This window comes from Platichthys flesus, chromosome 20, assembly GCF_949316205.1.
Source record: "Platichthys flesus chromosome 20, fPlaFle2.1, whole genome shotgun sequence".
Classification (NCBI taxonomy): domain Eukaryota; kingdom Metazoa; phylum Chordata; class Actinopteri; order Pleuronectiformes; family Pleuronectidae; genus Platichthys; species Platichthys flesus.
The window spans coordinates 2,751,601-2,771,126 of NC_084964.1; the positions used below are offsets into that span (position 1 = coordinate 2,751,601).

The 19,526-nt window shown below is 46.6% G+C and overlaps 1 protein-coding gene across 2 annotated transcripts in view; it reads right to left on the reverse strand.

Moving 5' to 3' along the window:
* jmjd1cb (jumonji domain containing 1Cb) overlaps positions 1-19,526 on the reverse strand; it is a 118,255-nt gene that overhangs the window by 9,602 nt on the left and 89,127 nt on the right. For both annotated transcript variants that reach the window (XM_062413688.1, XM_062413689.1), the window contains 16 exons: positions 17,991-18,096; positions 17,649-17,773; positions 17,395-17,538; positions 16,961-17,002; positions 11,687-11,957; positions 10,580-11,131; positions 10,132-10,477; positions 8,774-9,752; positions 8,376-8,573; positions 7,239-7,411; positions 6,158-6,320; positions 3,375-5,901; positions 2,589-2,790; positions 846-1,060; positions 614-766; positions 67-156 (listed from right to left, as the gene is read on the reverse strand). In XM_062413688.1, the coding sequence (XP_062269672.1) occupies positions 67-156; positions 614-766; positions 846-1,060; positions 2,589-2,790; positions 3,375-5,901; positions 6,158-6,320; positions 7,239-7,411; positions 8,376-8,573; positions 8,774-9,752; positions 10,132-10,477; positions 10,580-11,131; positions 11,687-11,957; positions 16,961-17,002; positions 17,395-17,538; positions 17,649-17,773; positions 17,991-18,096 (6,286 nt within the window). The remainder of the gene's footprint in view (positions 1-66; positions 157-613; positions 767-845; positions 1,061-2,588; positions 2,791-3,374; positions 5,902-6,157; positions 6,321-7,238; positions 7,412-8,375; positions 8,574-8,773; positions 9,753-10,131; positions 10,478-10,579; positions 11,132-11,686; positions 11,958-16,960; positions 17,003-17,394; positions 17,539-17,648; positions 17,774-17,990; positions 18,097-19,526) is intronic.

Sequence of the window (19,526 nt, forward strand, 5' to 3'; positions counted from 1 at the left end):
ACAAAGCACCTAAAAGATTAGGACAAGACAGTGGAATGCACATGGTGTAACCAGTATGAGGTGTACCTGTGCCAGGGATGATCTGAGTTGGCATCAGGTGTTTGTGATCATGGGGTTGACCTTTCACACACTTCAGCCAGCCGTATAGTTCTTTATCTATTCAAAAAAGAGAGACACAAGTCAGTTGCCATTAAAATACATATCATGTGCACAATGCAGCTGAAAAAGGAGCTTGTCACCTAGGTTGGAACAGAAGCACACAAGAAACCAAGTCGGGTTACTCTAAATTCAAATGTACGTGGGTAAGTAAAAAACTTAAGATCAGTAGTCCCCAATGTCAACTTTGAATTACTTGTGAGGTCAAATTCATGTTCAGATTTTATTTTAAGGTGATAGTCATTGTAACCTGTGTTGCCAGATCTAAAACCAATAGAATGTACACAAGTAAAATTTGTATTGACACTGTAAGAAATCTGAGGCTTCAACATGGGCTTAAGTCCAGGCTAAACTGGTGTTGGTCAGTTCACCAGCTTTCTGTGACAAAGGTGCATACAAGATTTTATGTTGGGCCAGCTTGTCTTGGCTCCTAACTGTCAACAAAAACAATACTGACCTTTGGAGCTCCTTCTCTCCTTTGCCTTGTAGCAGTCTAGGCAGACAACAAAGCCACATTTTTGACAGACCCAATGGATATTGAAGAGTGTCGCTTCACAGGCGTCACACATCTCCCTCACCCCCCTAACTGCTCGCTTCCATGCCAGCTTGGCTGAAAAGGCACAAAAAACATCAGTTTCTAAACTTGGTATGGGTCAGCTAATCAAAACGTCAGCCATTTTTAAACTTACCATCCTTCTTGACCCAGCTAGTTGCAATATTCTCAGTCACAACTATCTGACAAAACTTGTCTCCAATAAAGCTGAGGATGTACTTGGCTATGGATTGGTCAAGGTGGTTCTCCTCAATCGCCTCAGGGGCCCACAGGGCCAGGGCCTCATCATCGAACTGTTCCGGAGAAGAGAAAGCATCCATCCGGATGACTCCATTTTTACTAAAGGAAAGCCTGGATGGGAGGAAATAGATTTAGAGCTTACAGTTGTGCACAGCCATGATGATGGCATTACAGAAACATGTTAGCACCATCCATAACCACTGAGGACACTCTTTATTTAGACCCATACAGCATGATGGAGACAACTGAAGGCCCTGTGCACCACATAACAAAAAAACAGGGTTCATTAGCACGGAGTTGGAGAGACTGTAAAGTGCTACTAAGGTAGCAAAGCTTTGATATTCACCTTGGCAGTTGGTATTGCTTTTAAACAAAACTATGCTTACACTAACATCTACACTTTGAGAATGACTCAGTACGATCTGATTCTCAGTATTTGAAAATAGGTACCCAGTAGTTAAAATAGGGGATGTCTTTTTCGTATTTCTCTAAAACCACATCTGTGTTTGGCGTCCAGCTCAGGTGAATGTTTATGAGATCCCTGTGTACTGGGTCAGACAGGAAGGAGTTGAGATGAGGTGAGACAGCAACAATTAGAAGTGGAGATGCAAAGAAAGGGAGGGAAACAGCAAGTGAGAGATTGCAGTAGCAGCAGTTCGTAGTGAGTCAGTGGGGAAAAGATAATTGAGCTGAAAATCCTCTTTGGCAGATTTACCTTGTTAGACCCCAGACTGCAGCTGCTGCTTATTCAACACAAGTGAATGTCTGTGTGCTCTCATTCAATGCGTGTGTGTGAGAGAGAGAGAGAGAGAGAGAGAGAGAGAGAGAGAGAGAGAGAGAGAGAGAGAGAGAGGGAGAGACAGACGAAGGCAGGGCATACTGCACAAGCCACGTGATTAATGATCTGTGTTGTCGCTTAAGCGAGAAAAAAAAAACTTTCAGTCCCTTCTCTCCTCTGTCATCTCTCTCCATTTGTGGAATTTTGTTTAGACATGCAGCATTTTAAACCAAGTGCTGACTCTCATGACAATAAACTGGAGTGAAGGTAAATTTATGACGATTCATTTAGGGGATTTATGTTCTAGAGGGGTAGGAAGGGAAAAAACATGTTGACAGCGAGTTTGAATGATCTAGAGCAGTTGTGCCAACCCGTCTATCCGGTCGATCTTCACTTTCTATCCCTGAAACACTCTGGACTCACTGGCTGCGGTTTTGCCTCAGACCAGCTGTGTGTCAGTTGTTCACACGGGCAGCGTGTCAGCTACTGCGGCGGAACTGCAAGTATATCTACTGCATTTCCTTCAATACAGGATAATGTACTAAACTAAATACCAGGACACTCCAGTATGAAGACGTGCATCTCCTGGTCTGTCGATAACAATCAAAGCCCCAATAGAACAAATTAATGGATTCAGAGAGTGAAACGCTGGAGTGCTTTGAAACAGAGTCGGAAAGCTTTGGAAATACATAACTTTGTAACACAGACAGATAATTATTGTGATTCACAGCTGAAAAAACGGCGAAAATGATCTTTCACCTCAGTTAAAATGTTTATCCGGTGTCACAAACATTGTTGCAACACTTCCTGTATGCGTTTCCAAATAATATAAATGAAAGGAATCAGCAGGTGAGAGCTTACCTTCTGAAATAGTAGAAACGACAGAATACAGGAGAATGTGCCTGCTCTTCTCCCTTTTTGCTCCGGATCACCCTGCACTCCCGACACTTCTGCAGGTTGGGTCCAATTTCTGAACATGAGTCATCCTGCAGGAAAGACTCTCCTGTCTGCTTCAGCTTCTTTACCTTCCTCCAATCCTTCAGCACAGAGCGGGGGATGCCATCTTTGAATGGGACACATTATGCAGTCATTAACAGAACCTACGGTTTATCATGAGATAATACTGTTTCTTTTAATCCTGGGAAATGAAACAGTAACTGGCTTTGAATAGCCAAAAGTAATTTGGTAATTCAAAGCCATAATGACTTTTATAGAGGAAATGGCAATTCAGAAGTTTGAGCTATGTCCACATTATGACCCCTGCATCAGGTCCAGTTGTTAAAGCCCGGTGACTGTATCCTATAAAGTACTGTGTGTCACATCACAAATACAACTGACTCCTCTGAGCCATAGAGCTCAATCGTTGTATAAACCTATCAAATACATCGATGAGTCACACATATTGCTGAATAGGATGTACCGTCATCACCATGAACACACGGACTGCAGTTTATTTTTGACTCATACACATGCATGTCCTGCTGCCCTAAATCTCAACTAGATTACTGCATGTAGATTAATATGCCACAGAAAAGAGTCCCAAACAGAATATCAGAAGCCCTATCCTTTGACTTCCACTACTGTTTTTAAACTTGCTGCTTGGAAGTTATTTAGAAAAGTAGCGGAGTGAACATCTATAAGACTTACTGGTGCTGGCCAGTTTGAGTTTGGTCTTCTCCCGGGCTGATCTGAAGATACCATTAGGCTTCAGGTCATCATCCTCCTTTTCATTGTCTCCTTTCCTCTTGGCCATGTCGTTCTGCTTCTTCTTGTAGGTGGGTTTAGGCTGACGTTTTGCTCGGCCTTCCATCTTGCTCTCACTGGTGTCAGAGTCATCTCCTCCACTCTCTGAACCGGACTCGTATGACCGTTTGTTACCTCGCCTTGATAAAGGAGCTGGTTTTCTTTCCTCCCCAGCTCCTCCGCCTGCTGCTGCAGCTGCCATCTTCTCCTCTGCCTGCCTCTCTCTCTCAACTTTGCTTCCAATGTCCTTGCTCATTTCCACCTCACTGGAGGTGGAGGCGCTGAGATTTACTGTACAGGGTTTGATAATTTCTGACATGGCTGTGGTGTTATTTGTGTTACTTGTGCTGGTGGTGGTGGTAGTGCTTGGCAGTTTCTCTGGTTTAGCACTAGCGGAAGTTGTTGTAGCAGTTGTAATCCTATCCTCCTCTGAGTGGCGAGTTAACCAGGCTTTCTTCAGCTTGTGGTAGTTACTGGACTGGCCGCTGCTTGTTGAGGCTGATCCTGAGCACTGGTTGTTGGGCAGGGGACTGGACTTGCCTGGGGTAGTGCTGCCACTTGCTGAGCTGCAGCTACTGCTGTCAACTGATAATGATGAGGCTTGGCTTGCGGAGGGTGGAGGTGGGGAGCTGTGAATGCGAGCTTTGTCAATTGAATCCACAGACAAGGAAGGGTTTCCAGTTGTGATGGAGATGGGTGCAGTTGAGAAGTTGTTCCTGGACTGAGCGGCAGCTATGGCAGCTTTGTGCTTCTTGAGATGGACAAAGGAGGAGGATAAAGGCTGACCGGAGCCAGAAATTGAACTAGGTTTTGGTGTGAGGCTTGGACTGGGTTGGTGTGTCCCTGCTGGACTAGGGAGAGGCAATGAACCCCCTGGAGATGTGGTACGCAAGATAAAGCCCTCCTGGTGCTCTCCTGGTCCTGAGTGACCCAGCACCCAGCCACCAATGCTAGTTGTATGGGCTGCAACTGAGTAACCTAGCTCATTGGTGGCTGCACCAGATTTATTCTGAGTGCCAAAAGTTGATGAAGCTGAAACAACAGTTCTACACAAAGAGTTTGTGTTACTGCCCCCCATAGTTCCCTGCATACCACACACAGATGTCCTTTTATACTGGACACACATGTCATCCATATTTGAGTTGGATTGGATAACCCTGCCAGCTCCAAGTTCTCTAATACTCTCCCCTAACCTAGGACATTCCCCATGAAGCTTGGAAGGATAAAACCTCCCATGGGGGAGATCCTGATGGATCACACCACCAGATTTGTTAGCACCAATAAGACTGTCGTACCTAATGGATGTCGATGGACGTACAATGACTGATGCCATTGCAGCTTGGGGCTTGCCCCTCGACATTCCTTTTTCTCCATACACTCCTCTTTCCTGAATCATCTCTCCAACTCTCCAGCCATCTGTTGATGGAGTCATAATCTCCCCACTTATGACAGAGGCTACAGAGGTGATGGCGGCAGCGTTTCCATGACCCTTGACGTCCCTGAGTTCTGGCAGCAGTGTGGGAGGTTTCTGCTGCTCTGCTGATGTTTTGCTACCAGTTGCCACTAAGCTAACTGGCTGAATAGGTGTGAGGGTTGGTGGAGACAGGCGTCCACCATAACCAGCTCTCTCCCGTTCTTTCTCCCTTTCCTTCTCTCGCTCCCTCTCTCGCTCTGCAGCCTCTTTTCTTTCCAGAGCGTGTTGTGTTGGAGGATGGAAGACAGGTGCTCGGTGGAGCGATGGCATTGCCCTGAGCTGGTGTTGCTGCTGCTGTTGGTGGTGATGGTGGTGATGATGATGGTGATTAGGGGCAGTAGAGGAAGGCATAGAAGAGGGAGAAGGAGAAATGACAGGGCTTCTGCGTTCCATCCTCTCTATACCTGTGTGGTGCTGATGTTGCTGTTGGACTAGTGTTACCTGCTGGCTAAGCTGCTCAGTGATTTTCCCTGCTAAACCTTCTCCTCCCTCTGGCTGGTGCTTAATAAGAGGAGGGGGCTTAGACAGGGAGATTTTAGAGCTGTGGCTGCCCAGGGACAGAGCTCCCTGGCTGGGCACAGCAGCCCCAATACTGGCAACAACCCCTGGAACTACAACCGGTAGTTTCTCATAATAAGAGCTGAGCTCTTTGGAGGAGTACAGTCTTGGAGGCTCATTAACTACACTGTTGGACAGTGTGGTGAAATAGTTGCTCTTCTCTGATTGGATGATGTGGGGATGGGCGTGGCTGGCCTTGGGGCTCGGGGAGGTGAGAGCTGGTATTCGGACAGGGAAGGCAGAATCTCTGCTTCTTTCTCTGTCTCTGTCCCTGTCCATCCCAGAGTCACTGCAGCGCTGAATCTTAGCAGTGAAGGGAGCGACTTCAATGCTCTCTTTCAGGATTTGCCGATTCTCCTCTTTGTACTTGCTGGCTCTGTCTGCAGCCTGAACTGCATCCTGGGAAAAATAATGCAAACACTGTTAAGGTGTGTATTTCTAACTTTCAAACAGAAATACTGCATCCCGCCTGCTACAATTTGAGGTAACATGGTTTACATGTAGGCAAAAGTATTGTGCTGAGCGATTCTCTGGCAATGCAATAAATATACTACTGTTCAAAAGACAACATTTGGTGCACTAATGCTTTGCCCATTTTAAAGACTGCTACTAATTGAAACAATGATGTTGCTCATAAAGTCAAACGGCAATTCACCTGTGTATGTGCCAGGCGAGCCTTGCTAAGGGGGTCTAGGTAGATACGGTGTGAATGGACATCTTTCGCTGTGGGGGTGCGACTCCTGTCCGTCTGCTCCTGTTTCAGCTGGGCAAACGTCAAAGTCCTGATTGGGTCCGCATAGCCTTTCTTATCAAAATCTCTGCATAAACACAATTTAACAATGATTACCATGCCATTAGTTTCCCCATACATTTCAGGCAAGATTTGTGTGTTGTCATAAGCTGCACCACCGTGGTTTGTTCATGCTTTTCTTCTTGCCTTTCTTGTTATGATAAAAGTATTATATTTTTTTAACATATAAGACAAGATGAAAAAGCTGTATTTCACTACATCTCATAAATGCCAACATTTAAAACACAAATCTTTGTTGAAGCAGCACACTACAGTCAATCTAAACCAACAGGAGATGACAACTGTGGATGTGTGACAGTCCAAATACACTTTGGGGAACAGGCAGAGTATTGAGGTATTGCTGCCTGTTCAGCAGTTTTAATGAGCATGACATAATTAGGCTAATGAGACAGACAAGTGATGTGTGATGTGTTTCCTCAGTGATGCTGTGTGTTTGTGTATGGGTATTCAGTGGCGTCTAAATTATGTAAACTGTGGTTACATAAGAAGAGCACAAGCTGCTGAATGAACAGCAGTCTGTCTGAACTGCTTTAATATTGGATTAGTGCCACTTCACTTTATCTGACTGACCTGGCGTTGGTTGTCTGCCTCTCAGAGCTAATGTTGCTCTCTGAACACATCAGGCTTTACTATGGAAAAGGGCAGGCTGTTCAAATGTACAATGCAAACATTCTCCTGTGGAATTTCTTTCAGTCCAACTCTAAAGAGCTGAAATAAACTGCAGACAAAAGGGATGCCTCGTTCTCCCACTCACTCCACTCGCACACTAAGGAGCTTCACCAACTAGCTTCTAGTCCAGCTGGGCTGATCATGATCTAATGCTATGAATGTGGGAAATAATGGATTTTGCACATGTTGAATTGTTTCATGGAACTCCTCAATTAACTCGTGCATCCTCAGCTGAAGCCAATCCAGGACTACTTACTCTTTTTGAATATCCATACTGGTCTTTGAAAGTGGAGGGCTTGCATGTGCGTTCATCTTGATGGAGTGGCGGTTTGCGTCAGCACTTGCTGGCCTGACAGGAATGTGGCTCAGCATACCCAGACCATCACCAGTACTACCAGCAGCCTGGTGCAGCCATGGACTGGATGTGTTCTGCACAGACAACAAACACGCACACACAGACACAACATCATTAAATAATGAACTTGAATTTGAAATCTTCAGTCAGAAAATGTGGTCATAATACATAAAAACATGTAATGTGCAAACACACACAGTTAACCTAATGTACTTAGACCTAATTGGTCAATAATCAACATAGTCCAACACAGTTCTAATTAGTTGGTATTTGTGGATTCAGACAAACACACAAGCACGTCGTCCTCACTATTTATACACACTGAAAGCTGAGCAGTAACAGGTCTCAGCTGTCTATCTAATATTTTCTATTGTTATTACATGGACGTAACACATATCAAATACATCAAATCTGCTGAAGGAGGGGACTCTACATTCCAACCAATTAAAAGGGACAGTCCTACAGAGCATCTCCACAGGCAGTGAAGAGAACATGCCCTTGCACACTGTGTGCTATAATGAAATAAGAGGACATTTGAAGAATAACAGTTTAAAGCCCTAAATTTATATAAAATAAAGTTTTCTTTAAAAATGTCCGACAAAAAGAGTTCTACCCCACAGATTCAGTTAATTCTGTATCAGTGTAGCAATTTCACAACTGTCAAAATCAAGTGTTCTGAATCCCAGCTTAGAAAGACAGCTTTTGTTTGTGTTGGTATATTTGGATTGAGCAAATAGAAACTGTCTGATAACTTAACAAAATAGCTGTTCCCTGTCAGGCGGACAGAATCTGGGTCTGCAGTCTGCTGAATTTTGGGTCCTTTGAAGCCAGTGTCTTCATGAGCACATTTAGAATAAAACACTTTGACATCTTAAAGCTGCCACTTCAGAACATTAATATGAAACAAAATGCCATACGGCTTTCATGTATGAAAACAATTGAAAGGGTGCTATATTAATCAGTTTTACGATGTATTTTAACAAGGCCAGTAACACCTTAGTTGGTATTTTCCATCTAGGCAAAAATAAATACACCTACCCTCCTGAGAGAGGCCTCAGAATTCACGCCGACAGGATTTTCAGGGTGGGCCCACTTAGGTGTGGGGGGCATGCTGAGTCCAGGAGGGTAGGAGGTTGGTGTTCCATTGGGGTACTGCCAGAGGATGGGGTACAGGCCCAGCCCTGCAGCCCCTCCGTGAGCCTGGGCTAGTAGATGGGGTGGAGGGGGGCCCTGACTCTGAAAACAAAAACACTGTTAAGGTTAACATTTTGAGGAGATGGTGTAAATAATGTTAGGTTGGATAAATCAGAAGGGGAAGAAACATTACTTTCCTCCCGTCTCCAACCTCCCCACACCTCAACCACCAGAACTAATATTTACAACCCAATGCTCCCTTGCCCAGCTTTTTAACAATCTGTAAGTATCTGAAGTCACACCTGTAGGAACTGCTGCTGGTGTGCGGCTGCCGGATGAGGTAGTCCGAATTGACCCAAACCACCAGGGGAGTCGAGCCGTGGGTGGCCACCGAGGAGAGATGCTGTGGGCGGAGGCATGGCTGAGAGCACCCCAGGGGGTAAAAGGTGGGGATGAGGTAGGGCAGAGGTGTGAGAAGCAGAAAGGAGGTGGGAGGTGGCATGGGGGTGGGATGCAGGGGTGAGGCAGGGGGGGTGGGGGGAAGGGGAGTGCAGGGTGTGCAGGTGGGGATGGAGATAGGCTGCCACGTGGTTGGAAGAGACTGATGCGGCAACAGAGTTCTCTGCGTCAGAGCGGACAAGTGCTGGGTCCCTGTAAACAGTGAAGGTTTCGTTCTTATCGATGATCAGAGGACTCTTTGAGCTGCTGCTGCTCATACAGACCCCAACCGACTGGGGCCGTGCCGGCACCGGCTTGAAACATGACCGTACAGGTTCTGCTGTTTCTAATTTAGCGGACAAACGGCCTGTGGGAGGAGGTGATGTATCAGGGTACCTTGGTATTTTGTGTTTGAAGACCTCTGGAGAGGTGTTGGGTTTAGGTCTGGAGATCTCCAGCAGGCCTGGGTGGGACCTAGTTTTGAGGTGTTCAGTTGGGTTAGTGTTGGGATAGGAGTGGGTCTGAGAGTTGTTGGGTTGCTGGGGTTTCTGTTTCAGAGAGTCAAGCTGAGGTGTGCTGGGTTTGGGGCTAGGACTCATTTTGGGTTTCGCTATTTCAGAGGGGGGTACTGTGTTCATCTTATGGGGGTTTGGTTGTTGCTGTGGATGTTTTCTAGTCTCTTCAGATGAAGGGCTCTTAATGCCCGGGTGGATAGATGAGTAGTGTTGCTGTGTGTTCTGCTGATGATGCTGCTGTTGTTGATGAGGATGAAGGTGATGATGAGGAAGGATAGTTTTCTCCTTCTCCACTAGCACCAGACTCTCAGCCATTGATGTGACAGGCCTGAAAAGATAAAAAAAAAGGCACCAGTATTTAACTTGTGAAAAAGATAGGATTACACAGATTACCTTCACTCTCTTTAACAAATAGGGGAAACTAAACAGTTCTAGTAGTTGTATTTAGATATTTTATAACACAATCACAAAGGAATGAATCTACAAATGTCCAAGTGAGAGGTTTCGGTCTTTCACCAGAGTTTGTCCGGCTAGCCCCCTCGTAAAAACTCTACATAATGTCCGAAATGAGCCGATATGAGAGCATAGTAGGAGATCCTCTTGAGGATTCACTGCGAGTAAGCGTGTTGATAACATTTCTAACGCACGACAAAGGCAAAAACAATACAAATATCTCAGGATGAAACAGCGGTATCAATTTTTCTCACCTGATAACCTCAGAGGGAGCAAACTCTATCTTATTTCCTAAAGTCCTGGATGCTGTTAAGCTATTTCCCATAATGCCTTGCTGCTGCTGCATGGGAGGCTCAACATCGGTCCGGCGGCCTCCTTCTGATGGTGAGAGAGAAGGTGGAATAGGAGGTGAGGAGACTGGGGAGGGGTTGAGGGCAGGGTAAGGTGAGAGGGCCGTGGACTCTGCATTCTGTGAGGCGAGCAAAGCCGAAACTGCCTCTGAGCTCTCACGGTGCACCGTGGCCTGGGCATCATCTGTGATGTCGATCACATTGCTGCTCTGAGGGTTGGATGAGGACAGGGTCTGGGATCGAGGAGACGCTAAGAAGTGAAAGAAATATTAATAAACAAATAATGAATAAAAATGCTACAGTTATTCAAAACTGTCACATACAACAGTTACCATGCATGTTCTGAAAGTACCTTTGACAGAGTTTTTGCTGCTCTCCACGATTCCAGCCTGGATGGTGTCAGGCATCAGACACTGTTGTCGGGGAGACTGGGCAATCTGAGTTAACGCTACCAATTCCTCCACCTCCTTCATTACAATTTTTCCCGTTTCCTTAAGCACACCCTTCTTGCTTTCGTCTGGTGCTTGAAGTTCCACCCATGGAGACAAGCGACTGATAAGAGACGAGGAATTGTTAATTTTGGCGCCCTGAATAAGAGGCTTCTCGTCTTCCTCCATTTTGGAAACGGCACTTGGTTTAACATCACAGCTGCGAGTCTTTAGTTCATTCTCAGAGTTTGGCTCTGAGGAGGAGGACGAAGAGGACGAAGAGGATGACGAGGACGATGAGGAGGAAGAGGAGCATGAGGAATGGGCGATTCTTTTGTTCTGTGGGTTTTCTGAGTCACTACTCTCTGATAGATCAGACGTCATATCAGTCTTCAGTCTCTTTAAACCCGCCTTTTTCTCATCCTCCTCGCCCTTCCTACGTTTGCTGACAGCCTGCTTCACCTTGGACTTGGATTCTGGACAAATGATCAGAAAAAGGTTTGATTATTCTTTACTCCAAATACCTGATATCCCTCAAATGGATTCCTGCAGTAAACTGAATATTATCTTGGTTAATAGTTATATTATTGCCCTTGTGGAAACTTCCATTACCCTCTGTGATTACTTACAACTAATGATAATGATGTAATGTAAGACAAGACTTAACTCTTTATAATAAAGTGAGGACAAAAAAAGTAGGTACAATGAATCAAGATATATTCTCGACATGAAGGGACCTTGTTTGCTTAAAAAAATTCCCACTAATCTGGATTTATATATATAAAAAAATGCCAATATGATGAATTTCATTATATGTAGTTTTTTTTATGTTGCACGTTTTATACAATTTTAATTAACCACAATGACTAAAAATAAACAAAAATCTAAATGTTATCATGATTAGACAGGCAGCAGAAAGGAGGCATGGCAGAAAGCATAAAAATGACACTACTGCCACCAACTTCCCTGACATGAGTATACATAATCATTGTATCAAAAAATGTACAGTGTTTGATGGTGACTGTCCTCACCTTTAACAGTTGTCTCCTCTCTCCTGTCCTTGTCTTCCTCTGGAACGCTGCTGTCTGAGCCTTTCCTCCTGGAGGAGCGGGAGTTACGCTGCTCCCTCTGCTCCCGTCCACTGCCGCCAGGTGAGAGGTTTGATTGGCTGGTTGGCTGTTGGCTTTGCTGTGATTGGCTGTTCTGCTGGGAGGCCAATGTCCCCTGGGAAACTTTGGGGTTGGGGCCTGATGAGTTCATGATGGGGCGGGGGCTGTTGGCCTGGGCTCGCGTATAATGACTCTGTGAGAAAAAAAGAGGTAAAATGTCAAAACATGCAGACAAACATACTGACCAAAATCTAACAAAATGATAACTTACATTAAGGCATTTTACATCGCAAGACTTCATATTATTATGGAGATAAAGCCAACAGCTGTGAGTGCTGTATAGTTATTGATAACACCATTACATCTGTGGCTATGGTTATTTTAGTCATAACAATTACACAACAGTTACACAACTGTTCCTGGTCACCCTCTCCTTCCTCCTCCCCTATTTCTCTCCTATTAACCCAACCAGTTGAGGCTGAGGGAAGTGAATTTCTGAACATCCAATCTTTCTTTTACAAACAACAAACTCATGAATAAAAAATAAGCTCTGCTGAAGGGAAAGCAAAGGAAACCACACACGTTAAATGAATTAACTTAAATTTATGTCATTATTTCTGTAATGATTCCAGATATGTCAAGTTCAAATCTTGAGCAAGTCACCTACAAGACAAGGTATTTTGTAATTTCATGTAGCTGTTAACCTTGTGAAGGTAGAAAGATGTGTAAAGATTGCAGGACTTAATGATGTTGTATCACAAGGAGGGACATGGTTAAGTCAGACTCTGAGTACACATAGAGGACGACAGCCTTCCTGCCTCTAGCTGAGAGAAGGTCAGCATGCCACTCTGATTAATTACTGTCCCGTGCTCCTGACCCTGTCTGGGACATGCGCAGGATAAACTGTTAAATGAGCCCATGACTGTGACTTTGGCTATAGCCCAGATGGCTCTTACACTGGGATAAATAATGCATTATAGCTGCCTGGGCAGAGGAATTTAATGTTATGGTCTATTCCAAAAAGTCCAGGAAATCCAGTACAGAGATGTAAGTTCCTGATCAACCCTGTGCAATTAGATCTTGATTGTTTTGTGGCGTGCACTGATGGATGTGTCCTCTCACCCAGTGGGTTGATGGGTAATGTTAGAGGCTGTAGCTATATATACTTCCCGTATGGGGAACATGTGCTCGTTCTTCCTTGCTACTGAATAAACGACAGTAAACAGTACCTGCGTCTCTGCCTTTCCTTGTCTTGCCACATTGGTGACCCCGTTTTTTGGACATGTTCGAGGTAGAGGAGGATAGTGTCCCTTCCTCATCGGGGGAAGACGTATTTTCTTCCCCGGCGCCCGTGGACCGTGTCTCCACAACGACCAGCTCCGCGGAGCACGTTAAACTGCCGGAGTTTTGGCAGAACGACCCCGCGCCGTGGTTTCTGCACGTCGAAGCTCTTTTCCATCTGCGAGGAGAAACGGCAGACGACTGCAGGTATTTTTTGGTGGTCGCGGCTTTGGACCAGCAATCCACCCGGTGCGTGATGCAGCTCCTGCGAGCCCCGCCGCTGCGCGGAAAGTACGCCGCCCTCAAGCAGCATCTCCTCCGGCGCTACAGCTTGTCAGCCGCGGAGAGAGCGGACAAGCTACTGTCGCTTCCCGGTTTGGGCGATGGTTCGGCAGTGGACCTGATGGACGAGATGCTGTCGTTGCTGGGCTCCGAGGATGATGGTTTCCTGTTTCCGCACATCTTTCTGCGCCAGCTCCCGCTGCAGGTGCGCGCAGCCCTCGCCAACTCTTCTTGTTTGGCTGCCGGCGACTTCCGTGGATTGGCTGAGCAGGCGGACCGGATCCTGCTGACTTCGAGGAACGTCTCCGTGCAGAGTGTGGCCGTGGAGTCCTTGCAGCCGACGTTGGAGGACGAGGTTCCGGCATTGACGGCTGCAGTTTCCACCCGCAGGCAGCGCGGCCAGCTGTGTTTCTTCCATCAGCGCTTCGGCAGCAAGGCGCGCCGCTGCGTTCCTCCGTGCGGGTTCGAGGCACTGGGGAAAAGGAAGAGCAGGCGCTCGGTAGCAGCCGTGGGCGCTGGCGAGCAAGAGGAGCTGCTGTTCGTTCATGACTCCATATCAGGTAATCAGTTCCTGGTGGACTCCGGCTCGCAGAAGAGCCTTCTCCCTCCTGCAGCTACGGACCTCTCGGCCTGTGGCAGTGGTCCGCGTCTGACAGCGGCTAACGGTTCGGCTATAGAGACGTTTGGTACCAAGTCTGTGACTGTGTGTTTCAATGGACGCAAGTTTCTGTGTGACTTTGTTGTAGCCTCCATTACGGTTCCTATTATCGGAGCAGATTTTCTGTGCACTAATGGGTTGTTAGTGGATGTAGCTAATCGCAGGCTCATTGATGCTGTGTCTTTTGCGTCTTTTCCGTGTCAGACAGGGGGACCCGGGACGTTAACACACGCTAATTTCGCGGCGTCAAAGGATGTCTTCCAGCGCTTACTGGCGGAATTTCCTTCGCTGACAACGCCCGCATTTTCTGCCGCGGTTACTAAACACGGCGTGGAACATTTCATTCCCACTGCGGGTACGCCCGTTTTCGCACGTTCGCGTCGCCTCGACACCGTGAAGTTAGCCACCGCGAAGGAGGAGTTTGCTACCATGGAGCGTTTGGGGATTGTTAGGCAGTCCAACAGCCCGTGGGCTTCGCCGCTCCACATGGTGCCCAAGGCGGACGGGTCTTGGCGGCCGTGCGGTGACTTCCGCCGTTTAAATAACATTACGGACCATGACCGTTATCCCATTCCTTATGTTCAGGATTTTTCGATTCGTCTGGCGGGCATGACAATTTTTTCTAAAATCGATTTGGTGCAAGGTTATCATCAGGTGCCTGTGCGGGCAGAGGACGTGCCCAAGACTGCAGTCATTACACCGTTTGGGCTTTTCGAGTTCCTGCGAATGCCGTTCGGCCTTAAAGGCGCAGCGCAGACGTTTCAGCGCTTGATGGACTCGGTGTTACGTGACCTCGCGTTTGTTTTCGTCTATTTGGACGACATCTTGGTGGCCAGCCCGTCGGTAGCATTTGTCGCACCTTAGGCAGGTTTTCCAGCGCCTTGATGGACATGGTCTCATTGTCAACACAGCCAAGTGCCAGTTTGGGCTGTCTGTCATAGATTTTTTGGACCATCGCATTTCGTCGCAGGGTGCGGTTCCTTTGCCCTCGAAGGTGCATGCAGTTGCGGATTTTCCCCGTCCGGTCTCGGTCAGGTCGCTACAGGAGTTTTTCGGCCCAACTCCTGCAACCATTGTATGGTGCTTTGAAGCTTAAGAAAGCCAAGGACCAGGTTGACTGGACCCCTGTGAGGATCCAGGCTTTTGAGGGGGCTAAGGCTGCCCTGGCTACGCGGCGCTTCTGGCGCACCCCGCGTCTCGGGCGCCCATCGCCCTCACGACCGATGCTTCGGATGTGGCTGTCGGTGCAGTTGTGGAGCAGCGTGTTGCGGGTGCGTGGCAGCCCCTTGCATTTTTTAGCCGCGGTTTGCGAGACAGTGAGTGAAAATACAGCGTGTTTGACCGGTAACTGTTAGCGTTGTACCTGGCTACGCGTCATTTCCGTTTCCTGCTGGAAGGCCGCCCTTTCACAGCCTATGTTGACCACAAACCATTGACGTTTGCTATGGCGAAGGTGACAGAGCCATGGTCAGCTCGCGATCTCCGAATTCACAACGGACATCCAACATGTGGCGGGTAAAGCGAACCCGGTGGTGCTGGTGTGCCCTGTGCATCTTGGGGTTGATTTTTCAGCACTGGCTGCCGATCAACCTGGGGACCCGGGTATCGTTGCACTGAGAGCTGCGAGTACCGGTCTGGAGCTTGAGGAGGCAGTGGTGCAAAATGGTGGGCCTGCCCTCCTTTGCGACGTCTCCATGGGCCGCCCCTGCCCGGTGGTGCCGGTTGCTTGGCGCCGTCGGGTCTTTGATATGGTGCACTCTCTTTCTCATCCGGGTGTCCGGACGTTGGTGAAGTTGGTGTCTTCGAAGTTTGTGTGGCCTGGCCTTCGCAAAGAGGTCAAAGAGTGGGCGGCCACATGTGTGTCGTGTCAGCGCGCAAAAGTTCACCAGCACACTAGGGCGCCCCTCGAGCCATTTTTGATTCCGGCCAAGCATTTTGATCATGTGCATATCGACCTTGTGGGGCCTCTTCCCCCTTCCCAGGGTTTTACACATCTCCAGCCGCTCCGCGTCCCAGGGAAGTTTCTGCCTCAGAGCTCGGCCCCCTTTCCGGTTCATGTTGCGCGTCCTGTGTCACAGGCCGCTTGTGCACCGGTGCCCGTGCATAATTTTTCTCCTCGGTCTTTCGTGCCAACGGATCTCGTGACCACTCGGTTTGTTTTTGTGCGTCACGATGCGCACCGGTTTCCCCTCCAGCCCCCGTATGACGGCCCGTTTAGAGTGTTAGAGGCGGGTTCTAAAAGTTTCATTCTGGACATGGGCGGGCGCAGGGAGCGCGTTTCGTTAGACAGGCTTAAGCCAGCTCATCTGTTGGCCGGCGAAGGGGTGCTACCGGCCCGGGTTCCCCGTCGTGGTCGCCCCCCTTCTAAGACCCCTGTGTTGTTTTCTCCAGTTGTGCCTCCTGATCCTGTGCCTGTTGTAAATGATGTCCCTTCTGCCTGTTCCACCCCTGCGTTTGCGGACGGGGGTCGGCGTAGACGTTATGGTCGCCTCGTTAAACCCCCTGGAAGGTACTGAGTTTTGTCCAATTTGTTTTCCCTCTGGGTGTTCGGGGGGGGGGGGGGGGGGGGGGGGGGGGGGGGGGGGCGGGGGGGGGGGCTGTGTGGCGTGCACTCATGGGTGTGTCCTCTCACCCAGTAGGTTGATGGGTAATGTTAGAGGCTGTAGCTATATATACTTCCCGTATGGGGAACATGTGCTCGTTTTTCCTTGCTACTGAATAAACAACAGTAAACAGTACCTGCGTCTCTGCCTTTCCTTGTCTTGCCACAGTTTGATCATTATTTTCCAAAGGTAAAGCAGCACTTTTTGTCTTTGTGAGCTTAAAATGTTCATACTGAATATTTTATTGCACTGGGCTTTTGAAGCAGATGGATACACTCACAGATATAAGAGCAGCAGAGAGGTCACTGCATCTCAGAATTACAACTTGGGCTTGATTTCAGGGCTTTGAGTTGAAGAGAAAATTGGGTGTACCTGATTGTTGCCAGTGGTCCCACCGGGTCTCCCTCCTGTCATCTGTCAATATTTAAGAAACATATTAATATAAAGAAAATGTGGGGCAAGGACATAATAAGTTAATGACTGCGGAACCAGAAAGGATTGAACAATGGACTGTTTCAGCAATTAGCTATCCATAAACAGTATATCTTATCATTTCTGATCAAAGAATACGTACTCTCACTACTTTCCTACTGATATTTGCTCACTTGAAGAGCACAAACAAATGAATTGAGCGGATTGGTTAACAGTACAACAGTTTATGGCTCTGTCTGTTGACTGTAAATGTAAATCTGAAGCAAAATAAATGCGTTCATACTACATTCATTAGCCGACAGCTAATGTTAGAAAGCTTTCACAGTAGTCTACATACGCTGTTGTGTGTGTTTTGCATGCAAGTTTGTACTCACATGGGCAGAGTTGTTGTTCTGACTGGATCGTGACCTTCGTCTGGAGGTGATGCCGATGTTTTCTCCTTTCAGCAGAGAGTGAACCACATCATCTAGAAAGGTCATCTGGATCATTGATGGATCCACGTTCTGAGGCTCTAGCACCTGAAAACATATCCGATTCATTGAACATCTCTGTGAGGAATGCAAACTCTAAACAGGTAAAAAGCTTGCAACAGACAACAAGGGTTGTGTGTGTTTGTGTGTGAGATTACCTGGTCATTCATAACGACCATATTTCGACTAAAGAGGTCGTGGTGTGTAATGATCCCAGTGAACCATTGGGTAGCTGAGTCTTGTCTATACACACGGACACGGTAACCATTCAACGAATAGGGACCTAGAACAAAAAACAATGTTATGCTCCAACTGATGATGTAAACAACTTAACTGCAAGTCCCTCACATTGCCTAGAGTTGACTAACTTACAGTTATGAGATGACAACAGGTTCATATTACAGCCATAACTAAAATGTTACATAAAAACTCCATAACAAAAATACAGCATACAGAGTTGCAATGATGATACATTTATACTGGAATAATAAAAAGCTTACCTTGCATGAAAATTTCCTGCACCTTCTGGTCTTTGAGCCAGCCCTTCACTTCTTCATGGAGCTGATGGTTGTCTCTTAACACTGGGTTCTGACTGTCCACCTCATCCTGACACACACACACACACACACACACACACACACACACACACACACACACACACACGTTAGCAAAGATCCCAGATCCCATCAAACTGTCTAAGATGCACACTTTTTAAAATTAGTCCACACTGAGACCCTCACACAATTTCTCCTCTTTCAGACAGTGAACAACACATTACAGAAATCACAGCCTGCTGCTGGTACAGTAAATACGGAAAAACACACAATGTGGTGTTTTCATTGATATATGTTGTGTTCTCTGTAAAGATGACAGAATGACAATTGATTATTTTCTGCAACGTGTTATTATATATTTCATTTTAACTTAATTTATTTGAGGAAGTTTCAAATAGAGGAACAGTTCCACTGCTTTGTGGTTCTGGGCCTTGATTCATATTACATCACCGGTGGAAATGAGGTCAGGGAAAGAACTGCCATTTCATCACCAACCCCTTCACAATATTAAAAGTCAAATTATTAAAAAAAAAATTTGATCAATATGCCACTTTATGCGATATTATGTGAAAAGATGCAGCAGGTGTCTGTTGTGCACCTGGTATCAAGCTATGGATGCTGAAACTATTTGATTGTGGTCTGTAGAATCAGATCTGATCCCTTTTCTGACAATAGAGGCTATACAGTATATATCAGGATTTTGCCAGAATGAAATACATTAGAAGTCAGACAGAACACACACAAATGCACGGCAGCTTACAGGGGATCCATCAGCCTTTGTTTCACACAGTAGGTCACAAAGGGTGAGAGAGATAAGATGGTGAAAGAAAGGGGTGTTCGAAACTATTTCATATCAAACACACATGATGCAGAAATAACCTAGAAGGAGGACAGGATGAGGAAGAGGAAGCCACACTCTGCCTTTCTGTTGTGTATCTCGGTTTGTGTTTGTGTATGTGACACATCACAGATGAATCATCAGAATTAAATACTGAGCTAAACAGCAAAAACTGTTACAAAGGTTGACTTTCTTAGTGCAGAGGGAGGGAAAAGTGAGAGAGTAGGGAATCTTTTTCACAAGACAATACCCTCTACAGTCTCAATGACATTGAAAGGACACTGTTCAGAATACAGAAATGAAAGCATACAAAATGCAACCTGTGTATATCCACACAGTGCAGAGCAGCTGGAGTCAACATGAGACGTGGAGGCTGAGACTCAGCAGGAAGCGAAGCAGACAAAGTGAGTCTTTCATTTCACCTTCCTATCTCTCTGTCTCTCTCTCTCTCTCTCTACTTCTGCTGCAGTGTTCCAGTTTCACAGCCTTGTCCAGCTCTATCTCAAATCAGCATACATACTAAAAATAGCACACTGGAAGGCAACCGAGGTCAGCATGTCTCTCATATATTCTTACAATTATTTCTATTACCACCATAATGCCAAAATTAGTGCTGCATTGCCTCAGAGTGAAGAAAGAGTAGA